The sequence below is a fragment of the Equus quagga genome, chromosome 1, assembly GCF_021613505.1.
Source record: "Equus quagga isolate Etosha38 chromosome 1, UCLA_HA_Equagga_1.0, whole genome shotgun sequence".
NCBI lineage: Eukaryota > Metazoa > Chordata > Mammalia > Perissodactyla > Equidae > Equus > Equus quagga.
This window is the reverse complement of record NC_060267.1, coordinates 59746127-59768000: the sequence shown is the minus strand read 5'-3', so window position 1 is coordinate 59768000 and position 21874 is coordinate 59746127. Positions and strand designations below refer to the sequence as shown.

The following is a 21874-nucleotide window of genomic DNA, read 5'->3' as shown; positions in this document are numbered from 1 at the left end:
GCAACTGGAACACAAGTGCTGAGAGGAAACAAGCCCAGGGAGACAAGCGGAAGGGATTTTCTGACAATGAAGACCAGGAAACGAGAGCCAATCATGTCAGGTGCCAGCTGTTCGCAGGCAGGGGACGCTGGGCCCGAGGTCGGGAACCAGAAGGGGTGTGGCGGCACACAGACCGGTGGCGCACGTGGGAAGCCTCAGTGGCGCTGTCCTTGGGGTTATTTTTAACATGAATATGGATTTCACAACCTTAAAAGACTGAAAGATAAACTGATGTAAAAAGACATTAAGTCTTAGAGAAATTTTTGACCACTTTTCAGTACTGAGGGAGGGACTTCGGTGGGAATTGTGGGGGGAAAACTCTTTTCTTGGCTGTTTTAACTCGAATTCTTCCTGATTTCTTTTCCAATGAGGGCCCACAGAACTACAGAGAGAGAAAATGGTGCTGACTGGCACCAGGGGTGTAAAACTTCTTTACTAAGAGTGGGTGGCAAGAAGGCACTCTCCTTTCCTGCTTGTACACTAGCTGTGCGGAGGTACACACACGAGCCAGGGAGGCCTCCAGAGTGAGGAGGAGAAGCCAGTTTTGGGCTGGCTCACTGTGAGTGGAGGACTGAGCTCTCTCGACGGAACAGGATTCACAGAAGACCCTCAAGTGGTCTTACTGCTGAGTCATCTGCAAAAGACCATCAACCGGTTTCCTGCATACTTGGGTTTGTCAGCCAAATGACGGTACCTGGCAGGGGCCTTTGTATAAGAGGCTTTTCCCTCTCTGGTACAAAGTGCAGAGATTGCTGTGCTCCAGATGGTTTGTGTCACAAACAGGATCACGGACCTGGTCACAGGTGAGCTGTCTTGGCAAACATTCATGTTGGCTACATCCAAATTTATCAAACGTCGTCAGACAGACTTGTGGTTTGGGTATGCATCTGAAAAACACGAATGGTGCCCCATGAACCAATGTTGGGAGGGCTGGCAGAGCTCCGATAAGACACAGGAGGCTGAGGAGAAAGCACTGGAAGCAGTCCCCATCCTCCAGAGCTGATGGAGAACGGAGAGTCAAGCACGCACAGAAAGTAGGCTATCAGGTAGAAAATGTCATAAATGCCTGTGGGAGTGAGCCCTTCTGACTGGGGAATCTGGAGAAAGCCCTGGGAGCAGGTGGTGTCCCGGCTGGACCCAGCGGGGTGAGGAGGGCCACACAAGCTTGCCAGGCTGAGGGTGCAGCCTGAGCAAAGGTATGATGCTCAAGACCCTGTGGTGCTGAGGGAAAGGGCAGGGGACCCGAGGGCAGGAGCAAAGAATGCACAGGGTCAAAGTGGCATGCAGTGAGGCCATCAGGTGGGTTGGGGTCTGATGCTGGAGGCCCTGTAATCAGAGATAAATGGAGCATCTTCAGGGGCTTAATTGTCAGTTGGCCAAAATGAGTCTTTTTTTTCTTCCTCATGGTGGAAAATACTATTTAAAAATGGAGAGAAAAATAAGAATACAGACCCCTGTTTGCTTGTATAAAGAAAGGAAAATGCAAGAAACAAACCTCACAGCGGCTATTGAGGAGGTGGGGTGGGAACGGGGGGAGGAAGGCCTTTTCACGGTTTTGGATATTTGAACTACATGAACGTATTATCTGTTTGGAAAAAAGTCTGAATATTCAGAATAAAGGCTGAGGGATTCTGGTGGTCTGTGTCCCCAGGATGCTCCCATCAAGGCTGTTGAGTGAGCAATAAAACAGCTGGCATCTGTGGAGCACTGACCACAGGCCAGGTACTGTTCTGGGTGCTGGATGCGTAGAGTCATAACTTGCCCTGGTGTCCCTGAGACTTCCCGGTTTGAAAGCTGAGTCCCATGTCCCAGGAGCCCTCCTCAGTCGGGTTTCCAAGAGTCAGCTCCTTTGGAGCTCACAACTACTGTCCCAGGGCAGGTGCTATCAAGCCCCTTTTAGAGATGAGGAAACCGAGAGCCAGAGACGTGCATCTGAACTCAGGAAGGCCAGCGCAGGGGCCCAGGCTGCCGCCGTGCCTATCCAGACTTTCCAGTCTTCCAGTAGCCCCGGAACGATCTCCTGGGAAGGCCAAGACCCTCTCCCACCCCCACCTGACTGACGCAGGAGCCCCCGTGCCGCCCCAGCCCCTGTCCTAGCCTCCAGGCTGTGAAGCTGCAGGAGGGGGACTTGGGCCAGAGGGGAGCTACAGACCCAGGAGGGGGGTGCCACCCAGCCCCAATCCCAATGGGCAGGTCTCAGCATACTCCAGCCTGGCTGCCAGCGCCAAGCCTGGCACCCACAGCCTTCTGTAAATGCCTGCAGTTATTCAGTCCCTCTCCTCTGAGCCTTGGTAGTTGGCCAGAGGTTTGGGGTCTCCCTAACTATGCATGGGGCTTCCTGGGGTCTGGAACAAGTCCTGAGGGTGGCCAGGGATAGAGACTGAGCTCCATGCCCCCAGGGATTCTCAGACCACCAAGGGGAAATTGAGATTCAGAGAGGTTAAATAACTTGCCTAAAGTCACATAGCCAGTGAGAGCCTGGGGTTCAAGCCTAGGTCTACACGACCCATAGATGACCCCACAGTGAGAAACTCTTGATTCCCCAGCTCTGGAGGGGGAAGTTTTGTGGGAGGGGATGCTATGGGCACGCCTGCCTGGGGTCAAGGCCCTGCCAGTAAACAATGATGTGAAGGTACATTACCTTCCCCTCGAAGATAAAAATCCCTGGAGGGGACTGCCTTGGGGGAAGCATAGGCCAGACCAATCGGCTTGGGGGCTGGTTCAAACTAGTGCTTTCTGCCTTTGGCCTGGAGACCTTGTGGACGGCCTGTGGTCATGCTGGCATTCCAGGGGCCTGTTTGGCAAGTGGGGAATGTCCCAGCAAAAATCTAGGTCTTTGGAGAGGGTGAGAAAAGGGAAGTGTTCCTGACAGGGGTAGGGGTGGGCGTCCCAAGGGAACGTCCCCCTTGAGGGAGGAGGATGGAGAGCTGGGGTCTTGAAGGAGGAGGACTGCAACCATCATCACCCTTCCTGTGGACCCTACTCAGCGTCCTATGAAGTCAGGGCCTGGGGGTACAGAATGGAAGGCACGCTGGCCCTGGAACCAGACGCCTGGGCTCTGTCCTTCCGGGCTGTGCTGTCCAGAACTGTCTCACTTCTCTGACCGCCTAGGAAACGGGCACACTGCCCACTCCACTGCCTGTAGACCAGAACCCTGTGGCTTCTGGACCCTCAGAATGGGAATGCTGGTCACCTGTCTCAGCCACTACCATGGAGACCAACATGGGCCAGGGAGGCTTGGTGCTTGGGTCCCAGGGAGGGGCCTGGGTGGCCTTCAGAGCAGTGTCCTGGGAGGGCGGGAAGCCTCAGGGAACCACAGCCCCTGCTCTGGAGGGCCAGGCTGCAAGGCCTACGTTGGGTGATTTGGGGTCTGCAGACCCCTCCTCAGCTCCTGGCCTGCCACCAACGCTTCGGCCAACAGGCCCTTGCAGGCGATTCTTCAAGGCGCTGCTCGAAGGCCACCTCCTCCGAGCTGCCTCCCGACTGCCTCCACCGAGTGTGCTCTGTGGTCTTCTGGGTCTCTGTCACAACCTCACACCTAGCTTGTCCTTCCTCCCCGCTAGGCCTGGGTGGGGGTGTCCGAGGGGCCGGGGCTCTGGGTGAATCCTCAGGCTGCGGCGCGTGGAAGTGGGGACACGGCATTGGGGGCCGGGGGCTGGGGCGTGGGCGGTGGCCCGAGGTGGGCGCGCTGTAGAGGCCAGCCCGGCAGAAGCGGGGGCAGCGCGAGCCGAGCCGCCCCCCACGCTCCCTGCGCGGCGGCGAGCCCGGAGCGGGGCCGCTGCGGGAAGACTTTGCGGAGTGCAGGAGCAGGGCGCCGCCGCAGGGCCCGCCACCTGGCCCTCCTGCCCGCCGCCACCAGCACGGCCGAGGCGACGCGGAAGCAGTTCGGCCTCATCAGCTGCAGCAACGAGTGCCTGACGGCCAAGGCGTTCGGGTTCACAGTGAACGCATCGGCCAGCATCCTGAGCAGCAGAAGATCTGTGTGCGGGAGCAGCTGCCCGACGAGGCCTGCACAGCCACCTGGGCTGCCAGGTAGCGGCCGACAAGGTGACTTGCGAGTGCGGGTTGCCCGGCGCGGCGCACGACGACGGCCGTTGGTCGCTGCAGGCCGAGGCGCCCCGGCGCTACCGAGGATCGCCTGTCTTGCAGCCCGTGTCGCCGGCCGAGGAGGGCAGCGCACACCTCACCACGCACCCGCCGGTCAACGTCCACAGCCTGACTGCAGGCGCGGCCGGCCGAGCTCCGTGAACCGCGACGTGCCCTGGGGGGTCGACTCGCTCGTCCCGCTGGCCTTCCAGGACCGGCGCTGCAGCCTGCAGACGGCCCGCCACCGCTTCCTGCGCCACGACGGGCGCCTGGTGGCGCAGCCCGAGCCCCGCCACCAGCTACAGGCTTGAATTCCGCTGTGGCAAAGTGGCCTCCCGCCACCGCGAAGGCCACTCCCCAGCGCTCAAGGCAGGCAAGGCCACCAGGGCGGGCAAGGACAAGCTCTTCGCCCTGGAGCAGAGCTGCGCCCAGGTCGTGCTGCAGGCGACCAACGAGAGGAACGTGCCCACGCGCCAGGGTGAGTGGGGACGCCGCCCCTCGCCTCTCGGGTCGCTGCACAAAGCGCACCCCACCCCCAGCCTCCGGCCCTTTCTCGCCCGGGGCAGCCCCAGCCCGGCGTGCAGGCCTTTCCGCCCGCCGCGGGACGCGCGCTGGGCCGGAGGAGGGGCGGGGGTGGGGCTCCGCCCGTCCTTGGGCGCCGCTGCACTGCCCCACCGGCCTTGGAGTTGGGGCTCCCTAGGCTCCGCGTAGGCGCCGCCCCATGTGCCGCCCTCTGAACCCCCAGCCCAATGTAGGCTCTCCCCACACGCGCTGATCCCTTGGATTCTGGGGCCCAGCCCTTGGGCAGAGTCTGTCTTAAGAGAAGGCTTCACAGTATGTGCTGAAAACTTAGGTGTCTGTGCTCCCAAGGCTGAGGACCTGACGCTGGCTGGTTGCGAATCGCTGAGAGAACGCCACTCCACGAAGCTGGGTTTCCTGTAATATCTGAACCTTGCTTCATTCTTAATTCTGAACTTCTTGAGAGGAGTAAGGGATGAGGCCCTTCTTCTTTAGACCCTTAGACATCCCTCATTTCTATAAATGTTATTTATAACTTCCCATAAGAAGATAAGACCTATTCAAATGTTCAGCTTTCACTAGGTATTTGAAATAATGGGATACACAAATCTTAGTCTATAAAGGAGAAAAATATAGTAGCAAGCATTAGTTTAATTTCAAAGGAAATTACCTCTACTCTTTTTAGGGGTAAGCCTCCTGCCCTGAAATGCCCCCCACCGTCACCACCACCATCTGTGCTCGCCTTTTCTGATGGGATTTAAAATTAGAACGCACCTCGTTATGGTTTTATGGAAAATTAAAACATTTGAAGAGAAAGAATGGAAAAGAATATTTAGAACGTCATTACCTATTAACATGAAAGGGATGAGAACCAAGAACATCAGGAGAAATTTGGTAATTTTGGAAGGAAAAACTTTATCAATATGAGTATGTAAAAATAAGAGGATCAGCAGGGAAGGCTGAGAATCGGGGGGTCAATTAAACATGCTTACTGTTGTGTCCTAGTGTTTAGAAAGATGTCTGACACATCAGTAGACACTTGATGAATGAATACAACTTTTTATTTTTTTAACATAATACAAGCTCATGGTGAAACTGAAAAGATACAAAATCATATATGGTGGAAAATGTCTCCCTCCTACTCTTATGTCCCAGCTACCTAGTTCCCGTCCCTAGAGGCAACCACTATTACCAATTTATTGTTTATTCTCCTGGAGATATGTAAATATAAGCATTTTCATATGCTGATTCAAAGAATATGTTATTTAAAAATTTTGGTGGGCGTAGCCAAGTTGCCCTCCATGGAGGATGTCCCAATCCTCCCCTCACCCCTCCTTTCCTATGGGAGTGCCTGTTTCCCTACATTATATTATCAAACTTTTTGTCTTTGCCAATCTGGTAGATGGGAAGTGGTACACAATTGTAGTCTTAATTTAATTTACATTTCTGTTAATATGAGGCAGGTTAAGCATTGGGGTAGATTGGTCAGATGTTCATCAAATTCATTTAATTTTCTTCTTGGGCACACACTTAGATTACATTTCCTAGTCTCCCTGGCAGTAGTAGTGGTCAAGTGACTGAGTTCTAGACAATGGAGTGTGGCTGGAAGTAGAGAGGAAGGTCAGTTTTAAACCTGGCCTACAAAAGCTTCTCAAGAGCAACCTGCCTCATCTCCCTTCTCTTATCTCCTGGCCAGATGCAGAAGATACAGAGGAGGACTGTGAGGCTGTAGGAGCTAGCAGAGTGACCAGATGGAAGGATCTTAAGTCTCTGAATCACCATGTGGAAAGCCACCTGCTGAACACACAAATGGACTGTATTTGAACTTGTATTATGTTAAAATACTGATATTTGGGAGTTTGTGTACAGTAGTTAGAGTTATCCTAATTAAAGCATCTTTTCAAGTGTTTAAGAACCATTTGTATTTCTTTTTTCTATGTTTATGTCCTCGATCCATTTTTCTATTAGGTTGTTGATCTTTGACCATTTTTCTATTAGGTTGTTGACCTTTTCCATATGGATTTGTAGGGGCTCTTTATATTGGATGGACATCAGCCTTTTCTCTGTGAGCTTCTTCCCAGTTTGTCATTTGTTTGTTACAACGCAGAAAATTTTCATTTCCATGTAGCTGCATTTTTCAATCTTTTCTTTTATATTGGTTTTGTATTATATTTCCCACTTAGAGATTTTATTATTTTATTATGAAAGCAAGACACCCTTATCCAGAAAGGTTAGCAAAAAGAAGAAAATAAATAAAGGCACAAACAAATACCAAAACAACCCTCAATTCTATCCCCCAACACAATTATATTATCCTTTTGGCTTATCTTTTTTTCTAATGGACAGCACCTATGTTCTTTCCACAGGAACTTTTTTTTTTTTTTTAATATTTTTAAAAATTTATTTATTTATTTTTTTCTTTCTTTTTGAGGAAGATTAGCCACGAGCTAACATCTGCTGCCAATCCTCCTCTTTTTGCTGAGGAAGACTGGCCCTGAGCTAACATCCGTGCCCTTCTTCCTCCACTTTATATGTGGGACGCCTACCACAGCATGGCTTGCCAAGCAGTGCCATGTCCGCACCCAGGATCCGAACCGGCGAACCCCGGGCCGCCAAAGCGGAACATGCGCACTTAACTGCTGAGCCACCGGGCCGGCCCCTCCACAGGAACTTTTTGGGCTTAGTTTTCATGGTATAAACTTTGCCAGTTGGTGATCAACTCTCTGCCATTTCTTTTAACACAGGAGAAATCCCCCACCCCCCTGGCCCCGACTACACCAGAGTTTTCAGGATGGAGAAGCAATAGCTTATTCTCCACAAAATCCTTCATAAGGAAAGGACTCTGGCACTGGAATGTGTCCTGCTCAGGTCTTTGAGGCAGCCAGTGAAAACTCCAGTTCTAGAAGCCTGAAACTTAAGAGAGTCAGTAGGACCCTTGCTGTGGCCACCACATACAGAAATCTGTCATTAAGCCTAGGTCAACTGCACTCTGAGCTCATGAGGAAACTGCAGAGAAATGGCCCCTAAACCAATAACATTATATACATTTAAGTTGCATTTCCACAGATGTCTCATGTCCAATCCCTAAGATGGAGATAGATAAGTAGAAGGAAGTTTCCCATTACTATCAAGCATAAATAGCTAACAAGGTAAGCAAACATCCATTTCTCTCGTCTCCTCTGCTCCTTCTCCTTGCCTCCTGCTTTCTGTTTCAGTCCTACAGAACTGCTATAAGCTTCCAGCCTCCAGCACGCTATCTTCTCATTTCCAGCAGCTGAGATCTCTGCTCTTGTTGCTCTCTGCCTTCACCAACACCACCATTCCTCCACTGTACACTCTGCCTGCAATCTCCTCGTCTTTGCAGCCGAGTATCACATCTTCTAGAGGCTTTCCAAGGCCTCCCCTAGGCTGCATCAACTGGTCTACTTCTGGGCCCTCAATCACAGCATGTTACCAAGCAGCTGTACATAGCTCCTTCCCTCTAGACTCCACACTCTTCAGGGCAGAGACCTTCTTGATTCATCTTTGTATTTTCACTGTCTGGTACACACTAGATGCTTAGTAGGTGCTGGTCTTCAGTTGAAAAAGATAAGGAGCCATTTGACTTACCTTTGATTTTTGGGGCAGGGGTTAGGATTACATGGATCCTTTGAGATGCACGATCCAAACTCAAATTGATGGTCTTGGAGGCCCACACAGCGAGCAATGCAGGCACTGGGGTAAGTGCGTCCGTTCTGCCCACAGACGGGGACAAACTGATCTGCACAGTTACAGGGCAGACCTGAGGAGAGGAAACAGCCTCAACAATGTGTACTTGTACATGCCCCTTCCTCTCAAGTTTGTTTTTTCAGATCGGCACCTGAGCTAACATCTCTTGCCAATCTTCTTTTTTTTCTTTTTCCCCAAAGCCCCCCGCCAGTACATAGTTGTATATTCTAGTTGTAGGTCCTTCTAGTTGTGCCTTGTGGGATGCCGCCTCAGCGTGGCCTGACAAGCAGTGCCACGTCTGCGCGTAGGATCCGAACCGGCAAAACCCTGGGCCATGAAGCAGAGTGCGAACTTAACCACTTGGGCAAGAGGCCGGCCCCTCACATTTTCTAATTAAGGCAAAGTACTAACAATCATGTGGGGGTCTCATGTTAAAATTGTAAATTAAGTGAGAAAAAACATCCCTCAATCTCTGACAGTGTTTTTAAGGGTGGCAAGGCTCTGAAAAGCCATTTGTCTGCATAATGGTGACAAGAAATTTTCACATATTGACGTATGTGGGGTAGCTATTCTGGTTTAAACCAGATTCAGCCTGAACTAAAGGAGTCTGACTTACAGCTATCAAATGCAGGCTGTACATCTGCTTTAACTATTAAGATAAGGATGCATCAAACATTATCTCAAAGTAAAAGACTGTGCTCTGTGAAGCTAAGAATGTATACTTCCCATCCTATGAGGCCAGTATCAGTATTTCTGAAGATAAAGTTTCCTCTTGGACATTAAGGTCATGTTGACCTGCTAATCTGTAACTAGATATCTCTTTGAAACTTTGATGAATATGTATCCTGGGTGTGTTTGGTGTATGTTCTTTGTTCTAAAAAGGTATAAAAATGTCCTGAAGCCCATGCTTATCTGGAATGCTTTCTTCCTTTGTCGAGACTACCTTCCCAGGCTATAGTCCTTCAGTCTGGTTCAAATAAAATTCTCCTTCTCTCTCTCTCTCCGTAGAATAGTTATTGGTTATTTGCTTCAACATTTCTTGGCATAACCGGCAGAATTTGAGAGAAACCCACCTGAGACCATGTGGAATCTACTTTAAACTGGCGCTTGGTACCAGCATGGGCTCACTGAGTCCCTCCGGCTTCACTGCACTCTTTGGGTACCTCAGTGAGTTCTCCTGAAATCCAGACCTCCTTATTGAAGTTGTAGGTCCTGACTTTTACCTGAGCTGTTTCAAGTCTTAAGACTATGTGTCTAAAGAGGGTACTGGTATCTATCCTAGGTAAGAGGATCCTAGAGGGAATTTCCTAGGTGGAACTTGGGAGTGAACGGGGCTGGCTGACCCTTTAATTTGGCTTTAAATTGGAAAACATTGTATCTAGAAAAGCTGAACAAATTGTTTGATTGCAAAATGAGAGACTGAACTCATTCAGCTCTGAAGAGAAGGGACACCAGCTCCCTCCAGCTATAAGGCATTCTCAGGCAACTGAGAACCTAGTGGAAGTGTCAGAGGTTGATCCTTGTGTTGTGTAGCAGTCCCATAGGGAAATCCATCATGATTGTTCACTTTAAGTAAGTAACTGACAGCTCATCCAGGGATGCACACATAAGGATTGGTCATCCAGTGCTCCCAGGCCCCATGGTAATTTTAGAATGCCAGTGGGAGAAACCAAGACATGTAAGAGAGTGTTCACGGCCTTGTAGGAAGTGACACGCACAAGCAGCACACTTCTGACCCATTACACTGTCCTTAGACATTGTTCAGATTTCATACTAAAACAAAACTAAAAGACAATGGGAAGTCATGTTTCTAAAGCCAACCAGCTCCTGAATGGGCAGCCTTCCCCTGGAACTCCAGCTGACTGCATGTATAGTACGTATGGAGCTGTTACTTGCAAGTGCTAAACAAAATGGGAAAATTTTACAAAAGATGACCTGAGTCTTAAATGGCCAAAATGAGGAATGTTCAATTTACTGAAATTAGTTTATTTGCATGCACACCTGGAAAAAGCTGGCTATAAAATCAAGCAAGCACAATGGAAAGCATAGTTTAAGTAGTATTTAGAAGCTTCAAAGTGTGGTAATGATAAAATGACATCTTTACAGGAAACTAATAAAACATTATTATAAACATCTGCTAAATTAAAGAAGTTTTCTTTTCTGCTGAGGAAGATTCGCCATGAGCTAATGTCTGTTGCCTGTCTTCCTCATTTTTTTTTTTTCATGTGAGCTGCTGCCACAGCATGGCCACCAAGAGATGAGTGGTGTAGGTCTGCCCCTGGGAACTGAACCTGAGCTGCCGAAGTGGAGTGCACCAAACTTAACCAGTAGGCCACTGGGGCTGGCCCAAAAAGTTTTTATTCTATCTGCCAGAAACACCGTTTGGATCCAACTATTCTTTTATAAATTACTGAATTTTGTATTGTACCTGATTCATTGCAAAAATTTAATGAAAACTATTTGAGGTCTCTGCATCTGTCTATGTATCTATGTATGTCTATATATGTATGATCTTTTTTTACCTTCAGATGGGATAATTTCTAAAAGAGCTCTATTTAATTGGCTTAAAGTAAGTGCTTATATAAATTATTTCTAAATGTAACAGAAACTATACCAAATGTTCTTGAAGTTAACATGATATAAAACAATCGTTGGTAAATGAAGTTTAGTTAAGTTTCTTAGTTTAATTGAAATAAGCACGTCTTCAAAGTTATCAGCATTGGAGATGATGCATACATGCAGCCTTCATTCAACCTGGGTTTATTAGTCAAATAAGTTCATGTTATCTCAGTTACAAAATTTGCCAGCAAAAATAATAGCTTAGAATGATAGCTGATTTTATCTAATGTCTCATGAAGTTTTTGTAGGCAATCTAAGCATAATTATTGGAAACAAATAAACTAAATTGATGTAAGTAAGATAAAAGTTTTGGGTGAACTTTTTTTTTTTAAGATTTTATTTTTCCTTTTTCTCCGTAAAGCCCCCTGGTACACAGTTGTATATTTTTAGTTGTGGGTCCTTCTAGTTGTGGCACGTGGGATGCCGCCTCAGCATGGCCTGACGAGCAGTGCTATGTCTGTACCCAGGATTCGAAGCGGCAAAACCCTGGGCCACCAAAGCAGAGCACACGAACTTAACCAGTTGGGCACAGGGCCAGCTCCTGGGTGAACTTTCTTAACAGTAACTGTGTCATGGTACATATACTTAAAAATAACTTCAAAACCTTTTGATAACTTGAAACCTTAGAGTTTTGATTAAGTTAAATGATAGAAATTTATTATCTAAATCATTTTCACATGAGATAAAATATTAGCCATTAGTTACTATAGATTTTTCTACCTTTGGCTTATTACAGAGAAACTATAAAAATACGTGAGTTTATTAATAAACATGTTTTGTGCCATGCTGAGAAGTTTTCTATGAGAATGCATGTTTCTAACACAGTATTTATAAGTCTGCCAATCCACAGGATGCTAATGTAAAAGAACAAGGGAAATATCCGTATACAAGGAGAGTAGATGTGTGTTTTCAGTAAAGAAGGTATAAGGAATGGAGATATTTTTGTTTGTTTTGCTAAAAAAGGTAAATGTGTCCTAAAGTACTAGGAAGGAGGGAAGGCATGGGACAAATTCTGAATCAAAAAAAGAAAGTTATAGAAGGTTTATGGAAGAGGAACCCAGAGGAAAGAGTTTTGTGCATGGGCAAATTGGATAAGAGTGAAGTGAATTTAATGAGTTTCAATATCAAAAGTAAGCTGGTACAAAAATTAGAATTTGGTTTTCTCTCTCTTAAAAGGGTAATTTTCTTGGACTCTTAGTCTGCTCTTGATAAAGAGATTACAAAAGGTTTTTCTTCACCTTTGAGTAAGTCTGCCTAAAAGGCAAGAGTTCTATGTTTTGTCAAAACAATTTCCTATTCAAAAAGCTGAGGTGTCTCTATTAAGAGCACTAAGACTTTTTTAAAAACTTTTTAACTCTTTATGATTGCCTTTAAAATCTTCGGTTGTCACTTTGGTTAAATGGATAACTAAGCATTGTTTCATAGTGACCGACAATCCTATTTGACCAAGTGTTTTAAAACCTTTTGAGATTTTTGACAAACTTCCTCAAAATTCAAATCCTAAAAAAACCCAAAAAACAAAAAAACTTTCTTTTGACCTGAAAGTAACTTTGAGAATTTTCAGTGGGCCCCTGAGACATCTCATAGAATTTGTTCTCTTTCTTCCTATAAAGAGGGAGCTATTAAACTAATGAGGTTTGTTTGGTATGTTAAATTGCAATGAGAAGCATTACTAAGCAAATGATGATAAATCTTGGGTTATGTTGTGTGGATAAATGTTATTAATATAAGTGTTCTAAAAATTATATAAAATTCCTAAAGATCTGATATGTCCTGGTATAATTCTACTCATTATCTTAAAATGTGTGTTATAGAAATAACTAAATTTCCTTGTCAATTGCATTGTAATCATATCTTCAACTATGCCAGTTTTGTCTTTTGTCATTTACAGGTAGCATTGTTTTACCCTGATGCTTTTGCAAATATATTTCATCTTCAGGGAGGTTCACGCAAAGGACTCTGACACCTACTCCAGAATACAGGTTTTTGATGAACTTTCAGATCATAAAACTGAACTGGATTTAAATAAATCTTTTCTCCTAAGCTATCAACAATTTGGTAAGATATACCTTTGTAAACAAAGATGAAACATTTACTTTTTCTCCCTAACTTATCCCTCCAGAACTCAGAAACTCTCAGTGAGTATTCTTGTTTTCACTTATATAAATAATCAGCCCAAGTTTTAATATAAAAAAATTAGTTTTACTCTGATTATCTTTGGTAGAAATGAGGATAACTGTGGAGAGAAAATTATATTGCACCTTTGTGGATGTCAGATTCATCCTGTTAATTGTCTTTCAGGTTTTGTTACATACCTATAGACTGGACAGCCTCCCCGCTTGGGTAAGGTATTGCTTTTTGTCTTGCCGATGTGGAAAACAGTATTTTTGGAGACTTTCTCCCACAGTGGCTCATAAAGCATCGTTATACCTTATGTATGTCCTAAATACGATCCTGGGAAAACACCCCATGGGTCACAAGGTCACTTTCCCCTTCTTAAAGGACCTTTTGTGGTATGGCAATTGGACTTTGTTCAAATGCTACCATATCAAGGATATAAATTTATCTTAGTAATGATTTGTATGTTTTCACATTGGGTTGAGGCCTTTCCTTGCAGAAGAGCAATGGCTTTAACAGTAGTTAAATTGTTATTGGAAAGATCGTTCCTGTTTGGGGAATTTCTATCGAGTTACACAGTGACTGGGGAACTCATTTCACTGGACAAGTAATGAAATCTATCTGTAACATTTGGCTAATAATGTAGCACTTTCACCATGCTTATCATCCCCAGTCCTCGGGATTAGTGGAGAGAACTAATGGCACTATCAAAACTCAATTGGCAAAACTTTCAGAAGCATTTAATCTCTGGTGAAAAGCTCCTCTGTTAGTACTTCTCAATCTTAGATCTATATCTTTTGGTAAACATTGGCTGTCTCCTTTTGAAATAATAACAGGATGGCCTATGTAATTAGATGAGGGAATATATGAACCAACTTTGCTCAAGGGACATATATTACATCATTGTCAGGGTCTCACTGAGGTGCTTAAAAGAAATGAAAGGTTGGAAGTTGATTCTTTTCACAGAGAGCTCCCGCTAGACAAAGACTTTAAGGATCACAGACTACAACCTGGAGATTTTGTTTACTGGTAGAGGCATCAAGTAAAAGACTCTTTGCAGCTCTGTTGGAAAGGACCATATTAGGTACTTTTAACCAGTCCATGTGCTGCAAAATTAAAGGTCATAAACTCATGGATTCACATTTCTAATTTTAAAAAGGTCCCTCTGCCTGAGTGGATTTCAATTCCTGTTTCTGACACCCAACTTCAACTGACCAAGACAAATCCCTCCAAATAAGGATAAGAAGAAGATGGTATCTGTTGTAGACAGCTGTCCCAAGACTTCGGACCAGGCCTGTATTTCCAACCTTATCTCTCTTCATTTAAACCCTTGTAATGCATAAACTATATATCCACTTTATAATTGCTACAATAATCACGCTCCTGAGTATACGAGCAATTTTAATACTCTTATGATGCTGGTCACCTTCCTTGTGTTTTAGATGACTTTTTTGGTACTTTTTAACTATGTCCTTCCCTTCCACAATACTTTATTTTCTACCCCTCCAACTCTATGACATAGATTAGAAGCTAATTACAAAACCTTTTAATTAAGCACAAAAACAGCATTTAAGGTTTTCCTGATACTATGCTTATTTTTCCAGTCCACATCTGAATGGGACTCAGATGGCAGTGTCTTTTTACAGTGGACTCATTCCTTGGCTTCACACAAAAATCAGTTCAATTGTTGCATATGAGGCCAACTCTCCCTTTCTAGCACATCTGGGATACCTTGGTGGGTTTCTCTCTTTCAAGGTACAGATTGGAAAGCTTTAAAACAATTTATTATGATGGAAAGATCTCATTCCAGTGTTTGCATTTCATCCCATATTACTAATTATGATAGTGAAACATGGCTAATAGCCCACATTGTTCTTCCTATGTGTCATCTCTGCTAAAGCACATGAAAAATGCCCTAAGCAATCCTACACCTAGTTTTGATTGTTTCATTGGCTCCCTTCAGGTACTGGCTCCCTTTTGTGATCCAGATTGCAATTCCTATTTCCAGATTACTCCTTGGAATTCTTGCATTAATCATAATGTTCAAACTAATCACTGTTTTCTTTAGTCAGTGTTGTAAGACTGGCATGCAGGCTAAAGAGTGATAATTGCTCAATGACTTAAGATTGTAGATCAGTATTATAACTCCGGATGAATTTCTTTTCCTGATAAAGATTATGCCTAAAACTCATTCTTCTAAATTAATCATTCAAGTATTAAGTTTATTACCATTGTTACTATATCTGTTCTGTAATTACAAACAATGTAACCATAAGAAGTCATGTATAAGCACATGTACAATGTTTGTTTGACAATTTAAAAATTCACAAATCACGTAACTTATGAAATGCTTCCCCTGTCAATATATATACCTCTATGCTTGTCCACTATATCCAATTATTTTCCAACATGGATGCTTGGGCAAATCAATGAAATAAAAGCCTACCACTGAGGGACATGAGGTACCCAGGGCAGGCAGCAACCACCCTGGCACCAAGGGACAGTATGTTGATCATCAATGCTTTCTATCAAAAGATTATTGATCAAAAGGGTGAAATGACAAGAAATTTTCACATATTGAGGTATATGGGGTTAACTATTCTGGTTTAAGCCTGATTTGGCCTGAACTAAAGAAGCTTGACTTACAGTTATTAAACATACATTGCACATCTGCTTTAACCATTAAGGATGCATTAAACATTATCTCAAAGCAAAAGAATGCACTCTTTGAAGATAAAAATGCATACTTCCTATGATGCCAGTATCAGTATTCCTGAAGATAAAGCTTCCTTTCCTGGAAATCAAGGTCACTGTTGAGCTGCTTATCTATGACTAAATATCTCTTTGAAACTTTGATGAATATGTATCCTGGGCCTGTCTGATGTTATGGTCTCTGTTCTAAAACCATGCTTCTCCAGAATGCTTTCTACCTTTGTGGAGACTGCCTTCCCAGGCTATAGTCCTCAGCTTGGCTCAAGTAAAATTTACCTTATCTCTGTCTCTCTACAGAATGGCTACTGGTTATTGGTAATGGTTATTTGACAATGGCTTTCCTTTGTTCCACTTATTGCCAGATAATTGAGGCTCTCCAGACCTTGATCTTAGGGGTAGTGACCCCTATAAACAAAGGTATAGGTGGGAAAAGTAAAGACTGTTTCTCTCAATCTGGTATATAAAATCTAAATTTAGATGTTTGAAATCTGGCTTGGGGGATTTCTGAACTATTAAAAAGCAATACCAAAAATAAGATGAAGAACAAAGGTTGTAAACTCCTCCCATAGGCTCCTTCCATCTCCTTAGGGAGGGGGAAGAACAAGAAGGTAACTTGGAAAACTAGTGTAATTTTAAGACTTAAGAATTTTTATGAACATCTCTCTCTGAGTCATGTTTGGATGGGGACACTATCTGAGTCCCAACAAATGTGGTAGACTGTGGCCAGTAAAATCTCCTTAGAGTCTACTAGCTAAACAGTCATTAATTTATCCCAAGACATGAAGGGCTACACACTACAGGGAAAAAGAGTGCTGCTAGTTCACCTTCCAAAACATTTAGATATAGGTAAATAAATAAAGTCTTCCATATATCTCTTTGGCTCACTTGTCATCCCCACATCATTACATGGTTTCTCTAAGCAGAATAAACTGTCCATATCAGAGCAAAGCAGAGAAATGAAAATAATAAAGGACAAGGACAATGACAACCACAACAACAAAGGAGCAGAGGCTGGTTCTCATGAGGGTGGATAGGGGATGCAATCAAGTTAGTCCTGCTTCTACTTCCCCATCAGTCTGCCATTCGCTTCTTATTTCTGATCTCCTTTTTATTTCCAATGGGCTGGAGATACAAGGTTGGTAAATCCCTATCCTGTTCTCCCCCAACCCCACTCTATGTGTAATACTGACTCCAGGGAAAGAGGAATCAAGTTGCTGCTGCAGCAGCAGCATGAAATGGGCCAAGGGCAGCTACTTGGCTTCTCTTTACCTAGAACCAAAGGTATTTCTGGGAAAAAGCAGATACCAATTGATACCAGTAGACTATGCTGTTGCTGTTGGCAACTGTAGCTTCTTCTCAAGGGTAGAGCATCCCCATCTCACCAGGCTTTTCACTTATGTAGCTGGTATGAGCATAATACCAGCAGCATAGAGCATAGGAAAGTCACGGAAGTAATATAGTTGATTGATTACGGGTACCTAAATGAACCAGTAAGCTAAAGTAGGTCAAGAAGGTGGTGAGAAAAACACTAGAAAGACACAAACTTAGAAAAGACATGGACAATTTAGACCTTTTTAGTAGCTAAGGTAAATGGGGTATTTTAGCATGTAGAAAGTTCCCTTTAACTAAAACCATCCCAATCACTGGCCCTGTTCTTTTTGGCTCACAAAATTCCAGAATATTAGTGCTGGAAGGGCCCTAAGAAACCATTTGGTAAAATAATACCTTCAAATCACAGAGGAGGAAACAGATCCAGAGAGGGGAAATATCATGTTCTCAGATTATGCATTTATTTCACTCTGTACGTTTGCAGTAAAGGCAAGACCAGAGAAGCTGCCTTGAAGGGCAAAATAAATACAAAGGGATGCTGGTCCATTGAGGACAGCTTCTGGTGACCACAGTTACCTGTGAAGGTGCGACGGTCATCGTCTGAACTGTGCTCACTGATGCACAGGCGGGTAGAACACACTAAATTGCCAGCAAAGCAAGAGCAGACATTGCAGTCGATGTTAAAGGATGCTCCATGACCTGAGAGAAAGAGAAATAAAACGGTGATCTATAGCATGTATTTATAAAGAAAGCATAAATTAAAAACTTAATAGTTTTTAAAAGTTATAAAACAGAAATTTTTGAAGGATGGCTTTTGAATATACAAATTAGGCAGTTCAATCTGTAATACTTATATTTTCTTATTTACCTCTCATCATATCCTTCCAAACCCCTAATTTGCTGTCTCACCAGACTGATCCCTATTCTGAGAATGCTTCGCACACAGTTAAGAGTTCAAGTGTTAGTTAATTACTATTTTCTATTAGTCCCTTCTTGAGGAGGCTTCTAAGAGGGTTCCTTATAAATCCTAGTGTCCTCTCAAATTTGTTGTTATAGTGCTGTCAAGCGGATTCCAACTCCTAGTGACCCTGGTACAGCAGATTGGAACCCTGCCTGATCTTTTTTGCACCAACCTCTCACCTTCCAGTGCTCTATCAGATAATATTCTATTGTAATTCATAGAGTTTTCATGGCCAATTTCTTCAGAAGTGAGTGGCTAGGTCCCTCTTTCTAGTCTGTCTTAGTCTGGAAGCTCCACTGAAACCTGTCTACCATGGGTGACCCTGCTGGTATTTGAAATACTGGAGGCATAGCTTTCAGCATCACAGCAACAAAAAGCCACCATAGTATGATAACTGACTGATGGGTGGGTGGTTTCCTGAGTGGGAAATGAACCTGGGCCATGGCAGTGAGAGAGCTGAATCTTAACCGCTAGTCCATTGGGGTTACACACGACTTGGTAAGTGAGGGCATTTAGGAGGCAGAGAGAGAGAAGACTCACAGAGAATATTCATAGTTTGGAAAACCATGAACAGGAATAGCCACAACAGGCAAAGCCAGTTGAGTGGGAGGCCAGGAGAGGAGACAAATGTGGAGTTTGATGCTGACATACTGAGCACGAGGGACCTGTGGCATGTTCAGGAGACGTTCAACAGGATACTGGAGATCCAGGTGTGAAGTTCAGGAGAGAGGAGGTTCTCATCCCAGCAATGGTGGGCAAAGGGTTTAGGGCAAACTCTTCTGCTGAGAACAACCAGAAGAGCTGGGGAAAAGGTTCAGAACACCTCTTTGAAGGCATCAGAGGACTACCAAAGCAGTGAGGAACTGGGGGCCCACGTTCTAGGAGAGGAGGGAAGCCAAGGAAAGTGAGCCTCACACTTGGAGCCAGCTTCCTCTCAAGGGGATTGTTAGTTCTGAAAGCAGAGGCCGAGAAGCTGAGTAGAGCTTCCGTGAACAGGGATGGGGAGATCAACACGTGAGGGTCTGCCAAGAGGGAGGGGCCCTGATAAATGTACCAGGCTTTTTGTTGGGACCCTGTGGGCTACACGCTAGGAATAAAGGTGAAAGTAGACTAAAGCCCAGCTTTGCATCATATCAATCCTTGGTTGAATTAAAGTGATCCAGGCTTTCTGGGGCCCTTAGCCTAGAGCAGCCCACGACAAGCAAAAGTGAATTCTCTCTGATGGAAAAAGTTCCATCCAAAAATAACTAAGCATGTAAAGACGCGTGCTCAGAGACATTTTCAGGGACAGGCAACAACAGAAATCCTAGGGAATTCACATAATGGAGTTATCAGACCAGATTTAAAATAGCTATGACTAAGGAGTTCAAAGAATGGAAAGAAACTATTGAGAATTTCAGCAGTTTCATAATTTGAGAACTCAAATTTACAGTATCTGATAGTAAGAATTCAATAGGTAAATTTAATAGTGGGTGAGACATAGCTGAAAAGAGAATTAGTGAACCAGAGGATAGAGCAGAAAAATATTCAGGCTGAGACACAGAATCAAAAGGATGAAAATAGAGAAAAGAGCATAAAAAACAAATGGGATATGAGGAATAAGATTTATAAACATGTAATTTTAGCTAGAAGGAGAGAATAGAGCAATGTTAGAAGAGAAAATGGCTAAGAATTTCCCCAAATTGATGAAGAAATCAAGCCACAGACTCAAGAATCACCATGAACTTCAAGAAGATAAAAATACCCTCCCTAAAAGAATTTTTAAAAATCTACATGCCTCTTGTTTGTTTAAATTGACATCTAAAATATTCATAATAACTAATTGGTTGCAAGGCATGTACTTTCTACTATATTGTAAATATTGATTCTTTCAAATAAAATTGTTCCATTGCTCTTTCCAATGTATCCAGTGGCAGCTAGATACCACAGTGATTTGATACTCACCAACATCCATTAAAAAAATACATGACAAAGCTTTTCATTAATATTAAGAAATTTCAGATTCTCCATGAACACACACTACCATTCCAACACCTACCCTTAAGTTCTTCCTATTAAAATTATTTTTGTGTTTGAAAGACTTTTATTGATCACCCTATCATAGTTCTTTATAACAAAAATATGTAATATAAATATAATGGACTTAAAAAACAATCCCTTGACCATAAGGCTTGGAATGCTGAAATTTGGTTTTGGATTGACATCATTATAATTATTAGTAGTATACATTTAATTAAAACAACAAAATATACCAGAAATTTCATAAATAATTATTAAATACAAAAATCACAATTGTATTAGAAATTCCTGTCTTAAAGAGATGGATGGGCTTGCATTATCTATTGCTGTGTAATAAGTTATCGTAGAACATAGCACCTTGAAATAACAAACATTATTTCACACAGTTTCTGAGGGTCAGGAATCTGGGAGGGCTTCACTGGGTGGTTCTGACCCAGGATCTCCCATGAGGCTGCAATCACGCTATTGGCAGGGGCTGCAGCCACTGAAAGCTTGATGGGGCAGAGTAATCTACTTTCAAGGTCACTCACATGGCTGCTGGCAGGAGGCCTCAGTTCTGTGCCACATGGGACTCTCCAAAACGTTGTTCAAGACACAGAAACTGGCATCCTCCAGGGTGAGTAATCCAAGAGAGAAAGAATGACCAAGACACAGGCATGGTATCTTTTAACAACGTCACTGAGATACAATTCAGATACCACACAATTTACCCATTTAAAATGTACAGTTCAGTGGCTTTTAGTATATTCACAGAGTTGTGCACCCTTCTCCACTACCAGTTTTAGAACATTTTCATTATTACCCCCAAAAGAAACTTTGCTCCTTTGGTTGCCACTCCTCAGTCCTCTCAACTCCCTCAGCTCCAGGCAACCACTAATTTTCTACTTTCTGTTTCTATAGATTTGCTTATTGTGAACATTTCATAAAAATGGAATTGTATGGTAAGTGGTCCTTTGTGACTTGCTTCTTTCACTTAGCATAATAATTTCAAGGTTCATCCATGTTTTAGCATGTATCACTACTCCATTCCTTTTTATGGCTGAATAATATTCCATTGTATGGATATACCACTTTTATCCACCACCCATTTTCAGTTGATGGACATTTGGGTTGTTTCCATGTTTTGACTATTATGTATTGTTTTGCTACGAACATTCACGTACAAGTTTTTGTGTGCACATAGGTTTTCACTTCTTGAGTATACATACCTAGGAATGAAATTAATGGGTATATATTCCCAGTGTATGTATTACTGGGTGATATGACAGCTCTATGTTTAATCATTTGAGAAACTGCCAGACTGTTTTCCAAAGTGGTTGTATCATTTTACATTCCCTCCAAATTGTGAAAGGTTCCAATTTTCCCACATCCTCACTAACCCTTCTCATCCATCTTTTTTATTATAGCCATCCTATTGGGTGTGAAGTGGCATCTCACTGTGGTTTTGATTTGCATTTCACTGATGGTTAAAGATACTGAGCATCCTTTTGGCTCTGTGTATATCTTCTTTGAAGAAATGTCTTTTCAGATCTTTTTTCATCTGTTAATTGGGCTTTTTACCTTATATTGTTGAGTTGTAAGACTTCTTTTATATTCTAATGCAAGTTCCTTGTCAGATATGTACTTTTCAAATATTTTCTCAATTTGTGTCTTTTCATTTATTTCATGATGTCCTTTGAGGCCCCAAAGTTTTTAATTTTGATGATGGTTATTTATGTTTTTGGAGTAATATCTAAGAAACCATTGCCTACCCAAAGTCATAAA

The 21874-nt window shown here is 43.6% G+C and overlaps 1 protein-coding gene across 4 annotated transcripts in view; it reads right to left on the bottom strand.

The window, feature by feature from the left end:
- The window catches only part of RECK (reversion inducing cysteine rich protein with kazal motifs), a 97025-nt gene that overhangs the window by 5447 nt on the left and 69704 nt on the right, over window positions 1-21874 (bottom strand). For all 4 annotated transcript variants that reach the window (XM_046674729.1, XM_046674751.1, XM_046674744.1 and 1 more), the window contains 3 exons: window positions 17707-17829; window positions 8254-8425; window positions 734-926 (listed from right to left, as the gene is read on the bottom strand). In XM_046674729.1, coding sequence (XP_046530685.1) covers window positions 734-926; window positions 8254-8425; window positions 17707-17829 — 488 coding nt within the window. The remainder of the gene's footprint in view (window positions 1-733; window positions 927-8253; window positions 8426-17706; window positions 17830-21874) is intronic.